We start from the raw sequence: 26,245 nt of genomic DNA on the forward strand, positions 1-26,245 counted from the left end.
CGTTAAAGAACCCCAGCTGGTCGAAATTTCCGGAGCCCTCCACTACGGCGTCTCTCATAGCCTTAGTCGCTTTGGGACGTTAAACCCCATAAACCAACCAACCAACCTTTTTGTTCCCAAAGGTTTCCTCCTTATTTTACTATTTTACTTCTCGCAAAGTCAATTTTTTCACTTGGCAATGAGCCTTGAGCTGCTCCAAAAGCTTGTTTCCCTGCTCCAAAATTCACTTTTGGCTGCTCCAAAAAGCTGCTCCAAAATGGCTTCAGCCAATCACATCACTGAATATGTTGTGTAACTTTTTTGAGAGAGCTTTTGAAAAATTTTGCTCCAAGGAACTTGTTTAAGCACGTGGCATTACTTTTCCGCGACATCAAGGAATGTCGCCCACCGCCATGCTTGATCCATCCCCCCCCCCCCCCCCCCAAACTCCGCTCACCCTCACCTTCCAGAATCGCCACCCACCACCAACCCACCTACCTCAATCCTCCAAAAGGCCTGTACCCACTATAAGCCCACACGGCGGCTGGATGAAACAATTGTCGGAGAGACTGGGCTACGGCTTGGTTAAAATTTTTGATTCAGCAAGAGCTGTCATTGGTTGCGAATCTGACGTGAAGGTGACGGCTGCTTAACGCTGGCGCTTCCTACATGCACTGCTGGGCAGCCTTTCTAGCGCAAACCTCTTCCGAGATGGCAGTTCAAAGTCTGCCCCCTTCAGCAAAAAGTCGTGCGTGCATGCGGTCGCATCAGATATCTGACCATCTCATAAATTTTTTTTGTTGTTGTTGTGACGATGCCCATCGCACATGCTTTGCATCTCACCTCAAGCACACCATCTTGATGTCATTTCAGCGCAAGCCACGGCTGCCTTCCAGCATCGGCATCGCGACGTCTTCACCAACAAAAACACGCTGCAGCTCAAGATCCGCGAGGTACGCCAGAAGCTGATGGCACAAAACAACCAGGCCAATATTGCGACCACGCCGAGCGCTCACGAATCTGCTGCCACTGCCGAACCACCCCCGGCCAAGTCTGAGCCCACAAAGGGCCCTGAACCGCAGACACCACGAACAGGGACTTGAACTACCCTGAGGTTGTGAGTGCCGTGGCTGGGGAAGGTGGTCAAACAGGGTGGGGTCAGACAGAGGGACGGCACGGTCGGCTACTATCAGCGGGGCTCAATTTTTTTAGCTGTTTTTATCGAACCATGCACCACATACAGTGTGAACCAGAAGCAGCAGCAGTGTCACATGCTGACCAGGCAGGGTTTTTGCTTGTACCATTTCTTTTTTTCTAGTTTTTTTTTTTCTCAAGTCCCACATGATGTGAGTGTGACCCAGCTTCAGCTTGGTGCCAGAAGCTGTTGCCTAAAGCCCACGTTTATTGTTTGTCTGTGGCATTGTTGTTGTTGTTTAATAGCCCGTTTTAACACCCTACTTTAGACGGTCGGGATGAGGCTCAGACAAAAAGTAGCTTGCCCGGCCGGCTGTATATTGTGTAGCCAGCGTAGGATTTGGCTTTGCACAACAGGCTTTTGCTTGTGGTCCTGAAGCTTCGCGTTGATGGACCTTGCTGCTCGGCTGGCATGCATGGGCAGCCATGGATTAGCATCAGCTGCCTGCTGCCGGCTTCGGCATCCGTTTTATGTTCGGCTGCGCACACACAGTGGAGTTGTGCTGCACCTGTGATGTGGATGACAAAGTTGCGTTCTTTCACTCTCAAGGTTTGTGTCACACACCAATTTGAAGGATCTGACTGGGTGTTGTTGCATAGCATGCGATTGTGCTTATTGCCTTGTATATTGATGCACAAAGTGCATGTAGTGACCCCCCTTTTTTTTCCTCTCTCCTTTATGCTCTTTCTCCTCCCCCATGCATCCTACCACAGCCTACTTTATCTAAATTCCGGCTAGGATGTCGTGTACTCACTCCTATTCCCCAATCCATGCTGCTATCTTTGCCTTTCGACACTGCATCTGTCATTTTTCATTTCATTATTCACTGTACTGTCGACAGTCCATTTCCTTGCTTTTTTTGTCAGTGCCCTTGTTCTGACCCATAAGCAGGTTTATGGTTTATGAAGGTTTAACGTCCTAAAGCAACTCGGGCTATGAGGGACGCCATAGTGAAAGGCTCCGGAAATTTCGACCACCTGGGGTTCTTAGCACTGGCAGAATGCATTGGTTGTATACTTCTCATCAGAGTGATGTTGTTAAGGTGATAATCATAACACAGCAGGGTTCGCCAAGTTTCTCTTGCAATCCAGCTTTGTTCGGACTACATGGTCCAGGTCGATGGATGTTCTCATTCACCTGGAAAGACCTTGTTTTTCCTGCAGTATAAGGGATGCTTGTGTCACATGGGTATTTTGAAGGCCCTTGAACTGGTATTCTGTGGGCTCTTTGGCCAATTAGCTACTCCTACGAGGACAGCGCCCGTGACCATCGATTCAGTAGCCTTCTGAAGGAAACACAGCCCGACATGTAATGACGCTGATGGGAAGAAAACGTAACAGGGCCAAACGTGAACACAGCAGTAGAGCAGAGCATTGTCTCTGGGATACTGCCGCCTTGTGGAAGTTATTTTATGGGAGAAGTTGGAAGGTGCTTTAACAGTCACGATAGATAGTATGCTTTTTACTGAGAACACCTTCTGGCCAACTCACTTTTCATTGTCAATATAATACCCCCGCGCTGATAATCTTCAAGAAATGACCATCATTGCAAAAATCAAGCACCGCATGTTGAGTAGCTAATTTTTAGAAGCATTTGCTATCGGAGACAGTACTGACATGTGTTGATAAGCCTTCGGTGGCACATATGAGGAAAAAGTTTCTACAACTGACAGCTATGGCAGGAAATTATACTAACCCTAGATCTCATTTGCTATCGATTTTACCTCTTCTGACAACGAGATGGAATGACCAGCACACTTGGAGAACTTTCATACTTTATCTTAATGTTACAATTCATACTGTTCTGCATGTACTGTCAGTTGTTAGTTTTGCCTTGCTACATCTTTAATCTGTGTTGTTATACTTTGTTACATTTTGTTCAGTATATCATTTCTTTGCAGCAATCTTAGAGGCAAACCATTATTTGATCAAGAGCCCTTTGAGCCATTTGTTTGATCAAGTTGCAAGAGCCGTACGGAACTCTGAGATTTGAAAGTCCTTTGAGTGACAGCAGCACAAACATTTGAACGCACTGTGCTCAGAACTTAGTTGCCCAAAATTTGTCAGAGCAGTATATTACCATCAGCAAGTTCATGTTTTGAGATCAAAAATTTTTGTACAAACAAAAAATAGCCTACTTCTGCTGCTGCGTTCATGTCATCATTGAGGCAGACATTAAGCAGACATCATTGAAGCAGACATGAAGCAGACATTAAAAGCTCGGAAATACATGAGAACAGCTAGAACAGGTCTAATATGTTGTGTGTGCTCACAAGATGAATGCCCTGATGGCACATCACTACATCTTAATTTTGAGCGTTCGTGTCGTGGGCACCGTTTCATGTTTTCCTGCTATGATTTTGTTTGATTGTGACACCGAGTGAATTTTAGTTATGCGGACGGCTCTAGGACAAAGGCAGAACCATTCATGGCAACTGCCATTGTGATCGCTGGCTCATTTTTAAACTGCCATTTGAGCTGGTGAGATTTTATGTTGTTAACAAGGAAATATTCCCTGTTTTTTAACCAATATCTTTATTAGAACATACATGGCATTAGGTATTCCTGTAATGCTAGTCCCCCCCATAAACCCATCAGCAGCTGGTAAGAGGCTTTGACAGAAAAGGTAGTGTGCATCTGGCAGTTTGCTTTAAAAAAAAAGTGGAATTAACATTTGAAACAATCAAAATTTCTTTGAAAAAAAAAAAAAAAAACATCCCTCTTGTTTACACCCTTGATGGTGATGGTTGTGCCAGAAGTGTTGGGTGTGAGATTATTGGCCTTCTCGGTGGTGATCACGCTTACTACAGCAAAACCTCGTTAATTCGACCCCCGTTCATCCGGAAGTCGGTTAATTTGAACTGCCGCCGCATCCCCGCTAAATGCCGTGTAAGTCTATGACTTCAGAAGCTCGTTACTTCGGACACTGTGGGTCTGGCATCGGTTAATTTGGACGGGCTCCCAAAGTAGCGCTATGTCTAGGATCTGCTCGATAAGCAATCATCCAGATATTCATCCTCAGGCCTGAGCTGCATACATACATTGTTTCCCGCACACTCTGACGTGCTCGTAACGGCAGCCATGTTGACTATCACCAGGCCCCCCACATCCCCGCCCCATCGATAAGCCGAAAGAGCTTGGCGGTGTGGTTTCGTTTTTGTAGCTTCGCTGCCATCCTGCGACATTAGCGGCCATCAGCCGTGCATATCGACCAACAAGCCGAGCCCGCCATTTAGAATGATGACTGATGTGTAGCCTTTTTCTTTTTTTTATAGTGCAAAAGCACTATTCTGATGGGTACAACCCGAGCAAGATCTTGCGATGTTTGTGCATCACTGCTGACGGTGCCGCGATCCCACTATATCGTGTACACTCCTAGCGCTCCCACTTGGCCGACACTTCCGCGCTCTGCCGTCCCCGCTCCCGACACGCGGGAGCCATTGGCGTCTGAATCACGTGAACAACTGCATGGCAGCAACGAACGTGCACTGCTCGTGCCGTGTCTTTTCATGCGGTTGCCTTTGAGGTGGTGTTGCCTCAATTGCTTTCACTCGTCCTACTCAGTTTAACTATGTTAAAACCCTAACATTTATGAAATGAAAGACAGCATGGTGAGCCTCATTAGAAAGCCAACTCTCATGCACTTCTGCTGTTGCACGTTTATAGAATTTAGGCAAAATTTGTTATTTTTTTTTGTTATGTTTTTCAAAGGCAGCTGGCCACTCAGGCGCCATTGCAAGCTTCCCTCGCTTCCGTGTGCGCGGCGTTGCCGCGCTGTGGGCCAAAACTGCACTTGAGAGATGCTGTTGCCATTTGTGCAGTGAAACCGCCTCACACGTGACGCCACATGCGAAAAAGCGCACTACCGCGTCGCACACTGAAAGAAGCCGTGGATACCCTCTCCATTATGAAGCAGGTCTGGTTTCAACACTCCCGATTGCATTGACGAATTAAGTATTTGACGGAACGGCCAGAAATCACCATTGTCGTTTAGTTTTTGGGATGCCCATTACCCAGGTTTTCAGAGTAATTTTTACGTTTAATCAAAAGTTTTATAAAATTTTGTGGGCACCATTTGATAATTCGGTTATTCTTTCCACACCCTTGAAGTCCGAATTAACAAGGTTTTACTGTACACAAGAGCAACACAACTCTGTCGAGCTTAAAGGGACAGTGAGGAGAGCTCTATTAATATTTTTTATAAAGTAAAATCCGATAGTTCGGCATTTCATGGCTTTGTTGCCACTTGGCCGGCAGCGAAAGATGCATTGAATTTGGATTCGAAGTTGAAAAAGTTTTTCCCGCCGCTCTGATTCAAACATGGGATTCTCTTATGATGACACAGGACTAAGTGACGTGAAACATGACGTAACGCAGACTCCATGATTTCTGGCAGCCAGCAGTGCGGCCTAGCAGCAGCCGAAAAGAAAGCTACCACCGGCCGCACGTTGAAGGCATCTATCGGCTATTGCGGCCGTCGCTACTGTCGCTTCGTTTACGTTTTCACCGGTGTTTTCCCAGCGTTACGATGGTACCCGTTCTCGAAGTCGTCAACGAAGTTCTCGCAAATAGACACCTTTAGCATACCGTGTACCTTCTTACCGTTAGCGGAATACCGGGAGCCCGCCTACTGCCGGTGAGCAGGCGCTGATTGGTCACGATGCTGGGGGCGTGTAGCTGCCGGGTACGTTGCGCCATCTGGCGACGTCAAGAAGATTTGCGCAAGCATTGGCTGCGCCTCAGTGATTCGCAGCTTCTCGTGTCCTAGTGTTGCTAGGACCATTGGTTCTGGCAACACTGTTTTGTCCTATGACCTCATCACGCTTGTACTTGCGAGTTTGGCCTGTGGCGCCGATACCTGTACTTTGGTTTGCTCTTTTCTATGTTACAAGAGCTTTGTTGTTAGTATGAGTGGCGTTTTTTTAATCAGGAGCTGGTATTCTGTCGACACAAGCCAACTTCAATTTCTCCTCAGTGTCCCTTTAACTGAGTTTAAAATATCGCAGGCCTCAGATTCAGTAGAAAATTATAAGTTCCCATGTGACACAGGTATTACTTGACTGCCGTTGACAATAGACTTTCACTGAGCACATCACTATAGCTGCTTTGTATCCCCAGAGAGGACAAGTTCAGACCTTGTGGGAAGATTGTCTGTTCAAGAACTTGTGCTAGCTGCATGACCATGCGAATGTTTACATTTTATTTCTGCCTTGCGCCTTCTTTCTGCTTCTCCTTCTTTTGTTGTTTTCTTTTTGTCTGATTCAAAAACGTGGAATTGACAGCATGTGTTCAGCACGTTTCTACGAGTACCAATTTTGTAGTCTGGTTGTCTGAAAATGTGCAAAATGTAGTTTGTTCTCGTTCTGTTCATATCGTTGTAGTGGATGCATTTTATTTTTGTCTCTTATGTGTCATATATTTGCATCGTTTTGCTATCCTATGTGCATAGCGCTATCATCTATTTTTGTAATATATGTAATTCATACTTCTTTTATCGTTTGCACATAGTTATTCTATGTACTGGCCAGTTTTTGTTTTTCTTTGTTGAAATTTGTTCAGGCAGTTTTTCTTTTGCTAGTTTGTTTTTTCTCTTGTTGCCTTTTCGATCTTTCATCATTGCCTTTGTCACAGCCTCCTTTATGTTTTCTACCCCACATTCTCGCTCAGTGTAGGCACTTTAATTGGGGCTGTCAGTGAGGCCTATTACTGACAAATTTACTTGTTATTTAGGATGAATGAGTTCACTTTGCAGTGGCATGCATGTAATCTTGGAAATCAGCCAGGCAGTTGTAAAGCCCATCAGTGATCCCAGACCAGAAAGGAATGGCACTATTTAAATAGGTATGCCAGGAAAAACACAGGGCCACTGCAGTGGACAAGGTTGTTGTCAGGTGATACGAGCTTCCCATCAGCTGCATGGAGACATATTTCCCAAGGCAGGGGTTGTGATTTTTTTTTTTCTGTAGAAATTTTTGGAATCAAAAAGCACTAAATTTATTATAATTATTCTAATGCAGAATTTGCAGTTTCATAATGGCCACCTAAATCATGCTGGGAATATTGCTGGAATTAGTGCCTTCTTTTTTTGTTTCTTTTTTCTTGATCCTCGCAAATCCCTGTATTCTCAGTCGGAACACACCTGCGGCTGTGATGTTTCATAGTGTTCCTTCCAAAATCAGTCTCCTATCTTTCACATGCACTCGCTGCATTGTGATAGCTTTAATTTCATCATCAAAGATAAACTTTTACCATGCATTGGTAGAAGAAAAAAAAAAAACAAATATCACAACCGCAACTGAGTGCTCGGAGCATTGTACCTGCACCTGTCAGGACGTGATCCGGCAATATCCTGGGCTTGTTTGCTTAGGAGGTACTCTAGAAATGCCGAGAGGAGATGGGCAGCCATGTGGGTAAGAAAGCAGCAGCAGCTCGGTACAGGTGTTTTGGGGTTCCTCCGACTGCGGAGTTCCTGCGACCATGGTGGAAGTTGATCTTTTGCTCTCGGCTTCCCTTCCTCCTTCTGGGCCAGGTGGCTGAAAAACCAGACTTGTGTTGAGAGTTTTTGTCGGTGTTGTGTCACCCCTGTCACATGGGTCCTACATTAAGTGGGGTTAAGAAAAATTACATTGAGGAGCTCAGTATTACCAGGGTCATGCAAAAGATGTATTATCCCATGCAAAAGGTGCGTGGAGTTGTTTTTTTAATTAAATAGCCTACTTTATAACTTTCTAGACTACGTTGCAAGAAGGTAGGTATCATGAAGTTAAAGCAGTCAGAAATAAATAAATAGCCTGCTTATTTCCTAGACTATATTTCAGGGAGGTAGGTATCGTGCGTACAAAGCTGTTCGTGACATCAATGCTTGCGGGGGGGGGGGGGTAGTATTCATAGCAAGATTATTGAATCTTTGCCTTTAACATATAGCAGTGGCACAGCTCTCAAGGAGAGGGGTTAAAAACATAACTGCAATATATTGATTAAGTAGCTTAGAAAAAGCTGGCGTCTGCATCCACATCTTCAGTGGCCAGCATTTTATTTTGCTGCGGATAGCTCTTGTTCCAAGTGTGAAGAAGAATGGTCCACCACTGCTTGGTTGTAGGGTTGTTAGCTGAGGAAGCCTGAAAGGAACGATCCTCTCCCAGTCTCAGATAAATACTAATCTGCACGCATGCATGAATGCAACTGGCTACTTTTTTTTAAATCTGCCCATGTTGTTGCAATGATTTCCCATTGTCTTACTGACGTAGGCACTACCAGTAAAAGTGTGCGTGCTCCCTCTTGTTAGTTTTAATGGTGTTACTGAATGTATCAGTCCGCTTGCATCTTTAACATCCATCCTGCTGCATTTTGAGCACCTGCCTTTCTTACATGGATCGACAATGCGAGAAAGCCATCCTTGCAAGAAGTGAAAAAGAAAAAAAAATAGTCGTGCGTGTTGTTACCTGCCTTGAGCTAGCTGCCTGATGGTCTTCGCCAAAAAATCTTGTCTGTGTACACCTGCAGCTGAAACTTTTTTTAGCCGAGGGAGGGTGCTTCATTCCAGAAATACAGAGGTGAAATTAAAGAAGTTTAAACTAATTGGGCTAACGCTGCTGCAGTTCTGAACATTATGTTGAATTTCTCTGAAGTACTCAGCACTATTTGCCGGTAATGTGTACAGTGCAGTCAGTTATGACAGCACCTAGTTAGCATTCAAAGACCAGAGCTGGCCTTACTTCTGTGTTGAGCATGGAAAAGTACCACAAGGAGCGCTCTCCGTCAATACAAGAGTAGACAGTGACATGCGATAGCGGAATTTTATTGGTCCTGGGAATTAACATAATCAAATAGTAATCGTTTGCTTCGCATTGTATTCTTCATACTGTACAGCCGGTAGTCTCCGACTTCAAAACGTCCAGGACTATGGTTCTGCATCATTTCGTCTTTTTTTAACGAGCAGGATCAGGAATATTTTGCATGCTTTTTGAGACCACGGTATCAGCACGGTTTAGTGCTGAAGCCTTTCAGGATTGACAGCCCGCTTAGTTTTCCTGGTGCCATGCACAAAGCTTCGGTGGTCAGTTTGTTTCATCCGAGTCATTTCCGCAGCACTTTCTATCGCTATCTGCCAGTCTTTGTGTGTCACTTCATCCTCAGGCTGCCGTGCATCACACGATGCGTTACCGCACTTGAAAGGCCTAGAGTATATACATGCAGTGTGCATTGTGTGCATGTACCACACCGTTGTACCTAGCACGAAGACATCCGTGCACACTATTACACACCTATAGCTATCTACCTTGGAGAGATGCACCAACTCATATTTTTAACGAGACAAGGTGGTGTTTTTAAGACATTTTAAGCATCGTGCTGTGTAAATAGACAATGCATAATTCATTTCTTTTTTCCCTCCCAGTCTTTTAACTACACTTAGCTTTGTTGCTAGGAGCTCCTAGTGAGCCTTGTAGGCTGTGGTTAAGGGCTTGAGAAGGAAAATGAAGCACATGGGAGGCAAGCTCTTCTTTTATCATTCTTTTTTTTTTTTGTTTACATTTCCATTGCAGAGGTTTTATGAGGCTGTGAATGTGGCTTTTGTATAGTTTTGTGAGGATTGTGTGTGCAGGCAGATGAGGCATATTGTTGTCACTACTGCTGTGTGCAGTGTTTTATTGTTTTGTCACAGCTGTATGTTGTTTGCAGATGTTTGTTGCTCTTTCTTGCTTTATTAGCCAGGTTGTTCTTGAAAGGCAAGTCTGCTTGCAAAAGAGCTTCGCTGGAATTGCCTGAACCATTTGGCTCTGTTGGCATAGTGGCTAGCCATACCAAACACAAAGTTATTCACTGCCGCTGCGAATCGTAGTTACGTAAAACAAAACTGGTTCTGATTCGTTGCTCATACTTGGCGTACAACGCACCAGACTGTTGCTGGAAAAAATGAAGACAGGCACGAGGATGGCTGGAGAGACAAAATGCGCTACATACAACAGATTTGTTTAGTAAAACAAATGTTCTTTTCAAACAAATTCCAGATGTGATTGCATATTCTTAGTTAGGATATGGCACTACATAAAAATAGAGCCCAGTTCTTTAAAGAGCAGCATTCACTTCAGTCATGCCTGTGTATTAGCCTTCATTTTTTTCATAGTTCATCATTGCCTACGTCTCGAATTTTTGACTGACGCCACTGCTCTGTGGCATGCAGAAAACAAACTATTAGGTGTGGCACAGCCTCTTGCAATCGTCTGTAATAAATTTGTGCAGTTATGGTTAAGATAACTTCCTTCAGATGACAGCAGGGGGCAGAAGCATGCACCTTTTCAAATTGCCAAACCGGAACTATTGGAGTACAGGTTTATAATGCAAGAAAGCACTGCAAGAAAAGTGACAACTGAAGTAGACAAACATGGCACTAAATAAAAACAGGAAAGAAGTGGCGGCATGTTTGTCTATCTTGTCCTTTCACAATGGTTTTTTGCACTAGGAGTCTTCACTGTGTTTTTCCATGCGTGTTCGTGCTCTCACATTTTCCAGTTTGAAAGTACACCCATGGCATAGAAGTTTTTTTGCAAGCAGAACTTTGCCCTTTGTGGTGAAATGAAGGAAAGCCAGAATTGGTTGTACACTGCTGTAACCCCTTGGAAAAGAAAAGGTAGCAGAGGTCACGTGTTTGCAAGTGCCAATTCAGTTTTAATACTTGTTCTGTTTCCCCGTGGCATCAAACTTGAAGTAACAATCAAGTGAAGTGTAAATAGACATGTAACTGGTTGAATACTATGTGTTTAAGAAAAAAAAAAACCCTCTCCATCTGAAGGGGCCAATAAGCAAATTGTTTTACAGTCCCCTTGCAAGAGCATCTTTGCTAGCGTTGATATATTTGTTTGCTCTGACATGTCATCTTTGTTTTTATTTCATTTGTTCGTGCTTTCGTTTTTATGGTTCGAGCCTGTGTTTATTAGCAGAGAGAATGCATGTTGATAGGACAGATCTGTTTTACTTTTTTTTCTTGTTTGGTTCTTCTAATTCAGCATTTCTGAACTGTTTTTTGCTCTCTTTTTTTTTCTGTGATACTTTTTTCACTGCAGATCTTAAATGCGAAGGAAGGGTATTGTGTCCAAGTCATGTCCATTTCTTTCACTGTTTGTCTTGCATTCTTCTTTTTTTCCGTTTCATGCTTAATTCATTCAGCTTAAGGAAAACTCATGACAATTGATATGTACAGTGCATGTAAGTATGAATAAATTACCCCTCAGTGCATTGTTATTTCTTTGAATCTGTCTTTTATGGAAATGGAAGCCAAGTCACTGACCAGTTTGTGTTTGGAATCCACAACAGATATAGATGCTTCTATTGTTCTCCCATAGACATTATTATTAAACTTTGCTTGGTGGCATTTAAGCAAATTAGGCAAGCAATTGTAGTGCCTCACTGCTTTCTGCTCTAACCTTCTACTTGATCATCTAATTCGCATAACTGAAAGATTGTTTACATTGTCGAAGCAGCCTTTAATTGCACACAGAAGCATCAGCAAAGAGAAAATAGTCCTGTTTTCACTCGAAAGTAGAAGCTGCAGTGCTCGGGACTTGGGAAAGTTGAGTAGAGTTGAGAACAAAATATAGTTAGCGTACAGACTCAGTGTCTCAGGCTATGGAATCAAAAATAGCTGCAAGGCACCTTCTGAAGTTCTGTTCAAACACACTAGCTCTGAAAGAAAATCTTTCATTGCTTTACGATACCTCCTATATTCAATCTTTCACCATTTGTAACACTAAGCCAGACTTGATGCTTTCCCTATGTATAACACTATGTACATTGCCTAGAGTCTTGACTGTTCGGTTTTTAACTGTGCGAAAGGTCACGAGCGCCTTTTTATCCTGTAGAATACATGCAGAAGCTCTAGTAAAACATAGATCTTGTGCGTAAAACATGGCCTTTTCTGTTTGAGAGATAAACTACACTGGCCAATTTATGCCGTTGTGTGCTGAACTACAAGCATGCAGAAGCTCTAGTAAAACATAGATCTTGTGCATAAAACATGGCCTTTTCTGTTTGAGAGATAAACTACACTGGCCAATTTATGCCGTTGTGTGCTGAACTACAAGGCTAGTACATCTTTTATGACAGTCCTTGTACAACACTCTCTCTCCTTGTGCAAGGAGAGGGCAGAAGCTGCTGTTCTCCCAACATAACTTCCTCTCACTGTGGCTTGATCTGCTCTATATGAAATGTTTCCAAGGCCAGTAAGGCCACCAAAGGGCCCTGGTAATGAGTGGTAAACAGTATATGCTATGCAAGCGTTAATCTGTATTTTCAGGCAAAAGTCATGAGGCAGAGGTGCAGAAGTGAAAAGGCTTGGGAATTAAAAATCAGCTTCATAAAACTTAACGGGCGCACTGTTCACTGAGGGAACACCTGCAAAATAATTTTCAGGTGCTAGCTAAACATAGTTCTGGTCAGGGAAGCCTACAAACTAGCCTTTAAGAGATGTTGGCTTCAAGCATTGCAGTATCTACCGATTCCCTCTAATTACAGCACATCCTGTAGTAGACTGCAGATTTGCTGCTCAACATTGATCCGCTGGACATCACAAGCAGCTGCAGAATAGATGGAAATGCTACGAAACATGTTGAAGATTGCACTGAAAAGCCCACTGTCAAATAACTTTTTAGAGCCAATGCACTATTATAATGGGACTAATAAAAAAAATGTGTCCTATAAAGTTCATATCAGTTGAATCCGTGATAGTACACTGAGCACAGGACAAGGGCAACTGAAAACCGCCAAAAATCCTGTAGTGGATTTGAAGCTGACATTTTAATTCGAACAGAAAGTTTTAGTACAGTTTTGTTGGCTTACAGTGTACGATTTAGTGACATTAATGAGCATTTCAGTCACAATAACTTCAGATTGGCAAGCATCCAGAAAAAAACTAAACTCGCCCATATTGGTCAGTACAAGTCCCTAATGCCATTAAGAAAGTGATTTTGCAGACTTTCTTGTCACATGGGCAGCATGTACCGCATACTTAACATCAATGAGCAGCTATCTAGATTCACTTGCTGCATGCAGGCAGTAATGCTAGCAATGAAAAACAATGCACGTCACAAACTGCCATCACAATGCCCTTTGCAGAAAGCTCGCAGTGCACGAATGAGTGAGCCAAGTACTTTCTGTTCCATCGGTAAACTGATGGATCTGGTACAGAATCCACGATTCAGACAAGAACATGGTAGCAACATGTGGGAGGGAGCTTTACTCAACGTTCGTCGAATATTCGTCATGACAACCTTAAAACAAAGCAGCTTTTCAGAAAATGAGTGCCGCTGATAAAGGGATGGATGCTACAACAGCAAGCTTCCTAGGCTCCAAAAGTCCTTGACTGTCAATGTGATGATGGCACAATTCATGCTAGTCTCCACTGTTGAAGCAATGTCCAAGGGAAGGGTCGCATTGCCTAAGGGTGGGGTAATATTCAGACTAGAGTAGTTTCCATGTTGTCAGCCGCGCTCAATCCATTTCTGGTTGTGGCCCATCTGTCGGAGTCCAAAGGCAGACAGCAGGATACCCACGGTCGACAGCGCAAAGGCTGAAGACGACACGACACGATCCTTCCCCGTTTTCAGCTGGCCATCGAAGTAGACATTCTGGAGTAGAGAGAGAGAGATGCAATGGAATGCATAATGTTAAGGCCGTTATCCAAGCATGCATCGTATCTGTGATGCTGCTATGTCTTCATTACATCTGGTTGCACTTCCATTTACAACTTAGTAACAAATAAAAGAAAGCAATTATGCAAAACATGTTAAATTATCCTACAGCCAACAGGAAATCTTCACTAACAGCAGCATGCACTTTAATCAGTCGGCTCATACCCCTGTCAGACGAGCAAGTTTAGTGTCATTTTCAACGAGTGACACTCGCCTGTAGTGTCATTCGCATCGTGTCACACGATGAACTTTAATGACACTCGCTGCTGAACGCACTCGGCAAGAAGTGAGTTTGGGGAACGCACTTCACTTTTCCCGAGGGGCAAAGTGTATAGCCTCGGTAGCAGCGTTTCGAAATTAGAATACAACGTCGGCAATAAAAATGGTGTTTTATTGAACGCAGCGATTTTTTTTTGCCCTCTTGTTCATGTAAACTTATTTGCACATGTATGTCGCCACCACTTTTTGCCAATCAGATTGTGTCAGCTGTGCAGAAACGTTATCGCCGTGGGTCGCCATGATGCTTCAAAAAGTGAAGCACTGCTCCTGGCTTGTCTCGTCTTGCGAAGCCTTTTTTGTAATCGCCAATATTGCACAAAGCTCCTTGATAATCATAAAAAATTGCTTGCAGTTTGCAATCTACTGTACATTAACTGTACATTAAAGCTTTGAAGCGCGAAAAGTAATATTTTTTGTGCCTTACTTGAAAAGCCATCGTCACCACCATCAATTCCGAATGACACTTTATTTATCTGTGTAGCAGCACGCCCCGAAAGTGTCACTTGTTCTGGAGAAGTGCACTTCGTGAAAGTGTCACTAAACTTACCCGTGTGACAGGGGTATCAGTTATAATGCCCCTCAACAGGTACTTTTGAACACTTAGATCACAGCACGAAAAGTGTATGCAACATAAATAAGCATTCAAGCAGGGCTTTCACATGAACCACTATGAGATGACAACAATGAAGCTGACCGAAGAGCTGCAGTACTCATGTAAAACAGATGTAAAACAAAACACAGACAGATGCTACTCTTCCATCTCAGTAAGTCTTCATAATGTTAGCACTGTCTCTTGTGCTAAAGCACCGCAGCTCTTCAATGTTTAAATGGTAGCTGCTTGTCCATTCGAGCTGAAATTTTGACGGACGGTATGAGTGTTCACAAGTACAGCGTACAGCTAAGTAAACAACAACATCTGATCGTAAGTGCAGAGTTTCAAGGCCAGTCCTTGGGCAATGTGAGACCACATTGATGAGCTTCACATGAGCTTCACATACACGATCACAGTACTTAAAGCCACACTGTCTCTAAGGTAGCCTTCCACCTCGAAACAAGCTTGACATCTTCAGAGTTGGCTTGGCTAAGTTAAGCATGTCCTTGTAATTTTTTCTTTGTCTGGGTGTTCCCTTTCGCGCTTTTTGCAGCTATGCGTCTCAACTAACTTACCCAACTTTCTGATTTTCTAAGTTAAAACAAGTTCGTAAAATCTACGGTGGTACTCTTCCATTGAATTTGAAATTGGGCAGTTTATCAAATACATATAAATTAACTGTTTGTTTTCTTCCTGACCAAACTACGGAGCTTGACAAGGTAGACGCATCTTAACAGCAACTATCACTTGGTGCAATAAAGGCAGTGCCCGCAAAAAAAAAAAAAAAAAAAAGGACATGAGTCAATTGTGCCAACATAAACGCGCTCCTGACACACAGTGAAAGGCAGACACTGATCCTGGACACTTCGAGCAAATTGTTCCGCACTTCTCTACGCCTAGGTGACCACAGCTATTGCAAACTGACTTCAAATCACTCGGTTCGCGTGGTCTACTGATAGGCATGCACATAAGCACAATCTTCAGGACAGCACTTACGTGAGAAATCCTGAAGGCGTAACGGCTAGCTTTCGATACAAACATCCTCCAATAGCCTGAAACAGAAAAGGTGCCAAAAGCAGTGAACACTACGAATACTTCATTCAAAGCGGTCAGCATGTGCGAGAACCTTCTATTACCAGGCTATCACTGCGCGAGTAGCAAAATTTTAATGTAAAGAGTGGACCAGCATTTAACAAAGCGGATCTGACATAAAACATTCACAGTCGGTCCCAAACCGCCCAAAGCCCCATTCAAACTGGATTTTCGGCCACGGGTCACCTATAATCTGAATGAAAGGTCACCAGGGCGAGGGTTGACTGAGAGCAGCTACCCGATATAATGTCACACAAACCTCAAGAACTACTTTCATCAACGTGAATTAAAACTATTTACCGCTATGACACAGTTTAGAACCCGAGCGGCAAGCGAAAATTAAATGATAGCACGTTTGAACAAGGACCACAGCCGTGCCTTACCAGCAACGTTGGAGAACTCCCTCGCAAAGAAAGCCGTGCGAGCGTTGCGGCGCTGTTGCCAGATTTCGGAGTTGCTTCCGGCTTCGCCGCTTGTGTGCGCTTCGTTCGGCGGGCGGAGCGTAGTTCGTATCGCGCATTGGCGACTGGATAGAACTGGATTCGTGTGGTGGCGCCTGGTGGCGTTGTGGCGCATCAAAACTGCCGCAGGCCGCAGTCGCGCTCGTTCGCCCTGCGCTCCTGCGTTTTGGCTTTAGCATTTGACGCGCAGCGGCAGTCATGTGAGCTTGCTTGCGAGCCTACTGCGCGGTCTGTTGGCCTGTTCAAACATGTCTCATGGTCATACGCGCGTCGAGTCACTGCGCAGGCAGGTTAATTCACCCTTTTCCAGGCTCACTTTGAGGAAGCTGAATGCGTCCGCAGCTTCGGCTTTGTTCCACAAATTATATATTTATTTCACGTACCCTCAAATTCAGATGCGTATAAGTGGAGATGGTTAGCTCGTAAATAAAAGCAGAAGCAAGGAGGGCGGCAGAAGAGAACATGCTGAGACATGGTAAAAACAAAATTTTGAAACGCACACAGAAAGAACTTACATACATTCACTCACTCAAAATCATCTTTAAAAAAAAAGAAGCAGGAAAGAAAACAAAGTGGGTTTTGCCGGAAAATGGACATAATCAGATGCGAATGCGTGCTAGATTTTAGAGATGATATTGCAGAGGCGTGATTCAGCCACGCAGTTCTTCGAAGTGTTCGTTTCGCGCCGCAGATAGCACGTAAGAGAGGGTATAAAAACGCTGATGCTAGCGACATCCGTAGCGGTGTTGTTTATAACTCCTCAGCATTGCCGCGCGAAATACCTACAGGAATGTCAGGTAAGCGCGTTGTTTGCATTAATTCTTTCGCGTCATTTGACCGTATTCGCTTTTCTGTTGTTGCTCTTTATTTTTTTGCTTTTTTCTTTCCCTACTGAGCCATGCTGTGACCCTAGACATGCGTCATTACGTACTTTATTGGCCCGGTTGCCTAAATCTAGCGCACATACATGGCATAATAATAGCTTGACTCAGTCATGGGATAGCAATAAATAAAAAAATAGGCCGTGAAAAAAAGGAAAGGCGCAGAACTGCCTCACCTCAAACGCTGAGCTTGGCTGAGCCACCGGGGCAGGTAGCTCAACAGCGCCACGAGGGGAAGTTGTTTTTTGAAGGAAGGAAAGGCAGGCTTACCACTACCAGATGGCAATGCAGCAGTCTTCAAAAATGTTCAGGAACACGGTCTGTGTAATTTCTGGACCCATGAGAAAGCGAGCCCAAGCTTCTCCATAAACATTTCGGGGTGGTGTGTGTAATTTCGGAAGTGCCAGAAATCGAGCCTAAGCCTCCTGTAATACGCTTCGTTGACAAAGCACAGGTCTTGTGTCATGTTATATTTTTATTTTGGAATCGGACGAAGAAAAAACTTTCAATAGAAGCAATTGTACTTCCAATTAGCAATCATCTGGCAATTACCGTGCGGGCTTCTGTCATCATGAACTGGACTACAGAATAAAACTGCGCGGCACACTGTGACGCTTTCACGGTTGAACGTAGTCTTAATAATTTACAACTTACTTCGAGCAGTTAACGTGCACTTAACCTTTCTGGCTGACCATGTACAACTATAACCATTTTGATTTGGTTTGGTTTATGGGGTTTAACGTCCCAAAGCGACTCAGGCTATGAGAGACGCCGTAGTGAAGGGCTCCGGAAATTTCGAACACCTGGGGTTCTTTAACTTGCACTAGCATCGCACAGTACACGGGCCTCTAGAATTTCGCCTTCATCGAAATTCAACCGCCGCGGCCGGGATCGAACCCGCGTCTTTCGGGTCAGCAGCCGAGCACCATAACCACTGAGCCACCGCGGCGGCCATATATAACCATTTTGAGTTAATGTTATCTGATTTCTGCCAGGTGATATGGAAGCGACGAAAATCAGGCCGACAGGACCGATATCCCTTTTCATCGGCACGCTGCACTCCCCACGTACAATTATAAGAATTAATACAAATTACGCATAAAAATTGAACTTCACCAAACATTGTTTAGTCTTTCAGGAAATATATATTTTTATGAAAAAAAACGAATAGAGTGCTGAACAGTTAGTTTTGTCTGTTAAAACGTTCAGGTTCGACACCTTATTTGTATGAGTTGTTTCACAGCAGCTTCACAGACCTGAATTATATTTCGCCCGTCTGCCAGGAGTTGGAATTCGAATTTTTGTAATGCTGAGCATTTAATGTACAGAGGTCAAACGGATGTGAGGCTCTCATGTCAAAAGAAACAGCGCTGATTGCCGTTTTAGGGTTTGTTTCTTTCTTTCAATCTCCTCTGAGCGAAGAACGTTACCTCTAATTTGCGAGTTTGGTTCATTTCGATTCTTTTCCTTTTAAGTTTTCACTTCGCACTGGAGAATTTTGGAGAAAGCTTACGCAATAAATCGTTAATTGAACTAAAGAAGTCTCGTGAAGTGCCACCTCGGCATAAGCTGGGGCGGATTTAATTAAGAGCAGGGGCGAGCGGGGATGGCGACCGACTACTCCTGCCTTCTTCTGATCAAAAACCATGAGAAAGCGGCATTAATTCCTAGTCTTTTTTTTTTTTTAGGAAAAAATTAAAGGCATGCTTTGCGCGATGTATGTCCCCCTCCCTCTCCCCTTCAAATGTTGACCATAAATGCACCCTTGGAGGTAGTTAATAGTGTTTTAGCATAGCACAATCTCTGATCCGTTATCGCGACCCACTTGTATGAAGAGCCTACGCATGCGAGTGTTTGATAGGCGCCAAGTGCACATGCGCAGAAAGCCCCTGAGTGCTATGTACGGGAGCATATCCGCTACTGCGCAGACGACGCTGGGTCTTCACCCGAGCGGATCGCTCTTGCTAAACTCTGTATTCTTCGTTCACTCCACTGCTTGCGGAATGAACCAAGTTGCTAGCCTCACTTGCTGTGCTGCATGGCCCAGAGGCACTTGCTTTTTCTACCCAGCTATGCGCTGGCGGCCACGTCCAATGACCGCGCCCTTATCGGCACAGCTGCATGTAGTACAACTAATGCACCCCGCCGTTCTCTGCAGTAGTGTCGTCCCAGAGACTGGAACGGATGCCGTGACTTGCACGCTCAGCGCACACGGCCCATTAAGCAAGCAAAGCATTAATGGAAAACAAAGCAAGAAAAAGTGGTTCATTGTTACGCTCTTATGTCTTGTCACGTACTGGGCCCCCTGAAGCAAAGTGGCTCTGTGCATGGTGGTTACCGACGCCGTAATGAAATCAGCTTTACTCGATCATTTTTCAGTGTTGAAACATTTTCACGGAGCTTTCCATTGTTTGCACACACAAGTAAAAACGCGCGCTCTTTGGTCAGCTACTAACGCGTGCACAACGCTATCGGTATACCACTTGCTTTGTCTTTGCACTACGTATACACACAGAGTCCAGCGAGGAACTTGGCGAGTTGGCCTGACTATTGATCCGACTCGTCAGCGTGTCCGTCTACCGTGCGACCAGCCACAGAACCGACAGACGAACTCAATCCGACTTTGTAGAGCCCACATATTCTGCTCATGTACCACTACATAGGAGGAGGTGGGCCATTGTGGAACCAGGAACCTGCAGCGTCCCATGTAAGTTTCCCATTGTACTGCCTGGCATGGACATGGAAATCAAGCGCAGCTTTCGCTAGAAGTACGCTGCCAATTCGGAGTCTAATCGGGCTTGTGGCCGGGATTCGCTGTGAGGCTCATTCCCTAGGCGATCTGAAGACATCGGTCATGAAGGCCTTGAGCTTCAAAGCGCTTATAACGCTGCAGGGGACTTACCTTAAGTTCCGACTTAACCGGTCAAACTCTGACTAGTCTGCGAAAATTCGAATAGGGCGCGCCGTTAAACTTTCCCCAATAACCGCAAATTTCAAGATTTATCTTCTTATGCAGAAAATGAGTTTAGTTTAGTTTAGTTTAGTTTAGTTTAGTTTAGTTTAGTTTAGTTTAGTTTATGGGGTTTAACGTCCCAAAGTGACTCAGGCTATGAGGGACGCCGTAGTGAAGGGCTCCGGAAATTTCGACCACCTGGGGTTCTTTAACGTGCACTGACATCGCACAGTACACGGTCTGACGAGGATGAGAAACAGCCGACTACATAAATGACGAAGTCGCGTGCTTGTGCAGAGTTGTATGTAGTAGTACAACTATAGAACTGTGAATCATGCGATAAAAGTATCAGGTGTAAGCGTTCTGTTGTACTACTCGTATGCTTTATCTACGCACGTGCCATCAACTTATCATCACGACGCATGCCCATTGTTTCCCCGTGAACTGCGTTGCAGCCATTAGACGCAACAACTAGGTAATTCCCTGGCTGAAAGCCTCTCTCGCAAGGTAACGGTGTTCGCGTAGTTCAGCGCTTGGTGCCTATGAATTAAAGATAAGAATGTGTCGCGAAAACAAAAAAAAAAGAAGAACGGAGGTAGTTCCATAGATGCTGGCCGCAATCGTTTTAAGAAGGATGTTTCATTATACAAACGTCACATTGAAAACGCTGGTGGTTTGAATTTCTGCTTTATGGAAAGAACGTCTCTGCTGTAATTCGCTTAGCATGGCATATGCCCACCGGGTCTTTTCAAATCTCTCTATCGCTCCCCTGACACGTTCACAGATAAGCGATCGAGTCTTTCAGTCTTATTAGGGGAACAATGAGTCACAAACGAAGCAATGGTGCCGTAACAGAATACTCGGGAGCGGAGGAAGTACTAAATAGCCATAACGGAAGAGCTAGGTGGATTTCGCTTTCAGGGTCAGTACACTGAATTTAAGTGTTGCGTGACCTGATTTTACATTTTTCTTCTCGCTAAATTAAGCGGTTACATCGACTTAGTATTTATTCACTATTTTATACATCGATGGCACCCAAAACGATGGCGCCATCGCAACGGAACACTGCCATGCTGGAGGAATGCGAGCCAGCAGAGCGTTATCCGGGATCGATGTGGGTGGCCGATGTAGGCGTTGGTGTGGGTGCTCTCATGGTGGGTGGGTTAGCGGCCGGTCTCGAGAATGCGTCATGCGGGGACATCTGACCCACGTAGCCAGTTCACCACGGCCATGTGGACGAGAGTGAGTACAATGTGAACTGGCTGCGGGCGTGATGCATGCCATAAATGACGATGATCCAATGGCACAGTTGTTGAGGAGGTGGTTGTCTTTCTTCTTAGGAAATGAAAGGCGTATAGCGGCTGTCTCAGTTCTCGGTGTACGCCTCAACCGCGCCATGAGGGAAGATAGGAGTGAAAGAAGAGAGAAAGAGGTGCCGTAGTGGAGGTTTCCGGTATAATTTCGACCACCTGGGGATCTTTAAAGGGACCATGAAAAGAATTAAAAGACGCTTGTAAATGTTAGAAGTTATGCTCAGAAGCACTGACACCAAGTATGAGTCTTCGGAACTGAGCCGGCAATTTATTATGGCTTTTTAAAAATCGCGTTTTTTAAAATTCGCGGGCCGATTGGTGTCTTCGTAGGGAGCGATTTTGAAACCAAAACCGGGAAAACAGACGTCACTAGTCCCATGACGTCGGTAGGCCACCACACGCTGTCATTCGCTCGAGCCGCGGCAGCTACGACGTCACGGGCACACTTCCGGTAGCGGTGAAAATCGTCTGCTCGAGGCGCCGCGCGACCCCCTCGGGCAAGAGCGGGCCAGGGCATTGCCTTCACGCATATGTTTCCAATTTACCTCTGCCGCCTCTTTCTGCCGGGAGTTCGGGAGCAAAGAAAGCGCCGAGACCGGAGAGACGCTGCCGACGCACGCTGCTCCTCGGGAGTGCGACAACCGGAAGCCGTAAACCGAACGTCAGCGAATGACGTATTCATGGGCGGAGCCCAGTTATGGAGCTGTTTTCTTTATTTTTTCTTGGTGCTCCGCGTGTATGAGTTGAGGGGGGAGAGGAGGAGCGTGATTTTTAATCGTCTATAACTTCGTTGTTATTCATGCTAGCTCGAAAATTCTTTCGCTGGGGTGACGAGTGATGGATCGCCTATCTTTACGTAATCTCAATTAATTTGTTTCATAGTCCCTTTAACGCGCACTGACATCGCACAGCACACGGACGCCTTTTGCGTTTCGCCTTCATTGAAACGCGGCCGCCGCGGTCGGGTTCAAACCCGCGAACTCCGGCTCGGTCCAAAGCTACGGAAAGAGGGGAGCACGCACCTTCACCGGCGATCATGTTACCACATCGGGCAGGCAACCCATGCCTCGCGCCCCGTCCCCTCGTCACCGGATAGAAATAAGACGCCGCCGAACGGAACGCCTCTCGGACTCGGTTCGTAGGCGGGCTCGGAGGGCGCTGCCAGTTATGTCTATCGCGAAAGCCTGCAAACATATGGAAGCCGGGTGTGGAGGAGACAGGGAAGAAAAGCACGAGCTCGGAACGCTGCCTGCCAATTCGCTGCTTGATAACATTCGCGAGCCTGTGCACGCAAATTTTATAGACAAAATTTCACAATGTTTTCGCCGCACTAGGTAATGCGAAAAAAAACAGCAATAAAAAACAGTTCATCAGCACACGTGTGTTGCGTAAGTTTTCTTGTTTTATGATTAATTAGTTATGTAGTACAATATTTATTTTCCTTTTTGTTTTCAACCCTCTCTCTAATGCCCGTAAAGGGCCTTTAGGGTACGCGAATATTAAGAAGAAAACAGTTTAGTCTGTCCGTGATGAGTAATACGTAGTTGTCATGATCCAGCGTAATTCATGACGCAGCTCGAGGCAGGAGCGTCATAAATATGTCGAAGCCTGTCAGTTCATGTCTGCATAGGGGCAAATTTAAGGCAGACAGCTGGGCTAGTTGGTGTTTAGATTGAGAGGACATAGTAGTAGCGCTTAAAAACAAGGACGACAGGGTAGAGAAAGACAGCACAGGCGCTAGACATCAACTGACTTTATTCTCGCGAACAACGAATTTATAGGCGACAATCAGGAGCATAAAAAATCAACTTTTGAATCGCATGCGTGATGTCACTTCCCGATACAAGAACCTCAAATCTTTAGTGCACAGATAAACATTCGGTTTGCTCACGCAGGTTTGCCGTTCCGAGTGAATGAGAAAGGCTTCCAATACTTCCCGCTCTTTCTGATCTGCACTGACATAAATCACACGTGTCTGCTCAAGCAAAGGGGTACATTTTTTGTCATCATGTTTACAACGTTTGCAATGTGCCGCCAAGTGTCCCGGACCTGATATCGCAGCTGCCAAATTGTTATGCTCCATGAGGCGAACATTGATGCAACGGCCGGTTTGACCGATGTAGCACTTTCCGCAAGATAGCGGAATCCGGTAGACCACATTGGTCCTGCAGGCCATAAACGGCTTCCCATGCTTGATGGGGCATGACAGCTTTCTGTTGCAGTCATCATTCACCACTCTGCAAAGTTTGCCGAGTTTGTTGGGTGCAGTAAGCACTACCCTGATATTGCCTTTGGAGGCCACCTTTTTAAGGCGGTGAGTAAACTGGTGAACATAGGGCAGTGCAACGCATCTTTCCCGTTCGTGAGCTTGTCACTCAGTCGTCAGTTTATGGTCCCCAGCTTTTATCTTGTGTATCAGACACTCGGCGACCGATGCAACCAGTTCCACAGGAAAACCTGCAGGAAAACCTGCATTTACCCATGAGCTTGAACATAATGGTAGCCTACAGTTTCTTGATGTTCTTTTTTTCTTTGGTGATTCACACGTTTGCCACATGTACCAGCCAAGGTCCAAGAAAGCAATTTTGAATTTTGATTCGGCCCACTCCAAATTGGTAAAAAGAGGCATTGCTAAGACATGCCTTCTTGCTGCTTTAGAAAAGTCTTGCTCGCACAAGATGCTTGAGGGCGTTGAAAAGCAGGCGGGTCGCCTGACTAATGCTTGACATTCCAAGGGGCCCGGGTGTCAGCCGGGTCCAGTCATCAAGTTTGACAGCAGCATCCGTCTTCCAAGAAGAAGTGGTCAGCGACCGTTTCCCCTACACCGCGCGGACTTGCGCGTGCAACCACACGTGCGACCCTGCACGTGCGACCACATGAAAAGCGCGGGAACGCTGTTCGAGAACATTCCAGAATCTGCGCGACGCAGATGGCATCCTTCTCTCTCTCCCAACACGTGACGGGGACGTGTTCCCTATTGAGAGAGTGTGTGATGGGTGCCTCAGTGGACTTTCAGGACACTCCTTCCTCGACAAGCCCGGCCCCCATCTAGGGAGCCCAGGGAAAAGCCTTGGACGGCCGAGTACTCCTGACCATCTGAGCTCATCGTCATGTAGCTTTGCTCCTTGTTTTCGAGACTCTCTTACTGAGATGTTCTCTCAGTTGCTGTTTTGTATATAATGTAAATTCACTTGTATAAAGTTCTTCTTCCCGTCTTTCCCGTAACTTCGTCATCCTGTACGAGCACCCAAGGATGCTCCTACCCGCCCCGTAATAACCGTAAACCGTTAATTTCTGTTTTCCGAAGCACGTGGAAGACAAAACTTTTGTCTCCTACTACAAACAGTAACTAGAAGAAAAAAAGTAAAATTATTTCAAGCTTTATGAAGGTGCACGACGCGAACTCAGCCCTGTGGCAACGCCCTTTCGTGTGTTCATTTCTCGCCGTGGCGCAGGTTTTTCATAGAACATAAACGCGAGCGCAACGAGCGATTACACGAACGGAAGCCGTACAGTTCAGCGATATGGACAACGAAAACTTTCGGTTTGTATCCTGACGGAATTATTCTAAAATCAACATGTTATGTATATTTTTAATCTCACAAAGTATGAACTGCGCGAGAAAAATAAAGAAAGATGCCATGCTCTTTTTGTGACCTTTGGAAGCTTGATGTTGTAGCTATATGTTGTTAGCATCACTTCGAGTTCACGAGCTTTACTTATACCTGTGCTACACGGCAACGTTCGAATGACATCCGAGTCGAATGACATTCGAGAATTGGAATGACATTCGGACTCGACGGACTCCCGCGGTGCTACACGACACTTTCCAAACGCATTCGAAAGCCTCAGCTCGTTTTCAGTGTACAACGACGACGACGGCGGCGGTCACACTAGTCCGACAACGACACTATATATTACGCTCAACAGCAGCATGTCATTATAGTGAAATATCTAGTTTACTATAATATCATTTTAATGGGACAGATTTGTCAGGTCAACGACACCGACGAATCCGATCGGCGGACGGTCAGCCTTGACGGCGGCTGAGCGAAAGCACGATGATGAGGCGGCCGTGTGAATATGTTCGCGCTTCTAAATGTGCACACCTGAACGCTCACCTGCGATAAGCGCTTGAAAAATTAATTTCAGTCGACGACGGCTCCCTTCCCTTCCGCGACGACTAGGCCTAGCGAGTCCGCCGGGTTGGATCTGTGGTTGCGGTGGTTGTGAAGAGCGAATCACAAGCTTTGGCGAATGCAAATGGTTACCGAGTGTAGTTTTGGCAACAGCGACCTGAAATCAACTATTGCTTACATCGCAGGACGCGCATATGATGAACGGGAAGCGGCGGTGTGACTCGAGCTGCCGAGCAGTGCTTTACGGCCAGCAGCAGTCGTCGCCGTCGCTAGCTTGTGACTAACAAGCTAGGCCATATCAGTTAGCGCGAACGGTCACCAAACATACTTCTGGATAAAGTAGTTTAAAATAAAGAACTGGTCATGTCGGAGGAAGCCGAGAAAATTAGCGAGAAGCGCCGATCATCCGATGTCAACAACCCGGCTGTCAAGTGTTTCTCACGCGAGCGATCGCGTCGGCGCTTCCCACAGATTGTCGCACTGCGTAAACAAGCACGGGTACAGCCGGTACAGAAGAGAAGAGATTATTTAATAGAACTAAAGCGCATATTTCATTTTGTGTCTTGCAAACGAGCACAAGCTGTTCATACGAAGCGATGTAAACCAATGTAAACAGCAGTATGACTGCAGTCGTCCTCATCGGCGCACTCCTGGGGAAATTTCATGCACACGCGGTAAA

The 26,245-nt window shown here is 45.3% G+C and overlaps 3 protein-coding genes across 10 annotated transcripts in view; 2 read left to right on the top strand and 1 right to left on the bottom strand.

The window, feature by feature from the left end:
* cic (Putative transcription factor capicua) overlaps window positions 1–11,412 on the top strand; it is a 72,730-nt gene extending 61,318 nt beyond the window's left edge. For all 6 annotated transcript variants that reach the window (XM_089549864.1, XM_089549869.1, XM_089549866.1 and 3 more), the window contains one exon: window positions 853–11,412. In XM_089549864.1, coding sequence (XP_089405990.1) covers window positions 853–1,082 — 230 coding nt within the window. In that variant the 3' untranslated portion in view covers window positions 1,083–11,412. The remainder of the gene's footprint in view (window positions 1–852) is intronic.
* A 1,969-nt stretch (window positions 11,413–13,381) lies between these two features.
* On the bottom strand, window positions 13,382–16,410 carry LOC149340934 (uncharacterized). Its single transcript, XM_089549884.1, has 3 exons — window positions 16,203–16,410; window positions 15,724–15,779; window positions 13,382–13,793 (listed from the first exon to the last, which is right to left on the bottom strand). Exons 1-3 carry the CDS (start codon window positions 16,393–16,395, stop codon window positions 13,647–13,649), a joined length of 396 nt encoding a protein of 131 aa, XP_089406010.1. The 5' UTR covers window positions 16,396–16,410; the 3' UTR covers window positions 13,382–13,646.
* The window catches only part of LOC149340935 (uncharacterized), a 105,326-nt gene continuing 95,229 nt past the window's right edge, over window positions 16,149–26,245 (top strand). The window contains exons 1-2 of one of the 3 annotated variants that reach the window (XM_089549883.1): window positions 16,149–17,077; window positions 19,677–19,868. The gene's annotated coding sequence lies outside the window, so the exon portion shown is untranslated. The remainder of the gene's footprint in view (window positions 17,078–19,676; window positions 19,869–26,245) is intronic. The other 2 variants (XM_089549880.1, XR_016283676.1) reach the window with 2 other exon arrangements.

This window comes from Amblyomma mixtum, chromosome 6 (assembly GCF_055824585.1).
Source record: "Amblyomma mixtum isolate Tamu chromosome 6, ASM5582458v1, whole genome shotgun sequence".
Lineage (NCBI taxonomy): Eukaryota > Metazoa > Arthropoda > Arachnida > Ixodida > Ixodidae > Amblyomma > Amblyomma mixtum.

What these genes read in the sequence shown, in the direction of transcription:
- LOC149340934 (XM_089549884.1), bottom strand. Translation starts at nt 16,395, where the DNA reads ATGCGCCACAACGCCACCAGGCGCCACCACACGAATCCAGTTCTATCC. An exon ending in GGAGTTCTCCAACGTTGCTG is followed by an intron (nt 15,780 to 16,202) that starts GTAAGGCACGGC and finishes TTTCTGTTTCAG; the next exon opens with GCTATTGGAGGATGTTTGTA. An exon ending in ACGCCTTCAGGATTTCTCAC is followed by an intron (nt 13,794 to 15,723) that starts GTAAGTGCTGTC and finishes TCTCTACTCCAG; the next exon opens with AATGTCTACTTCGATGGCCA.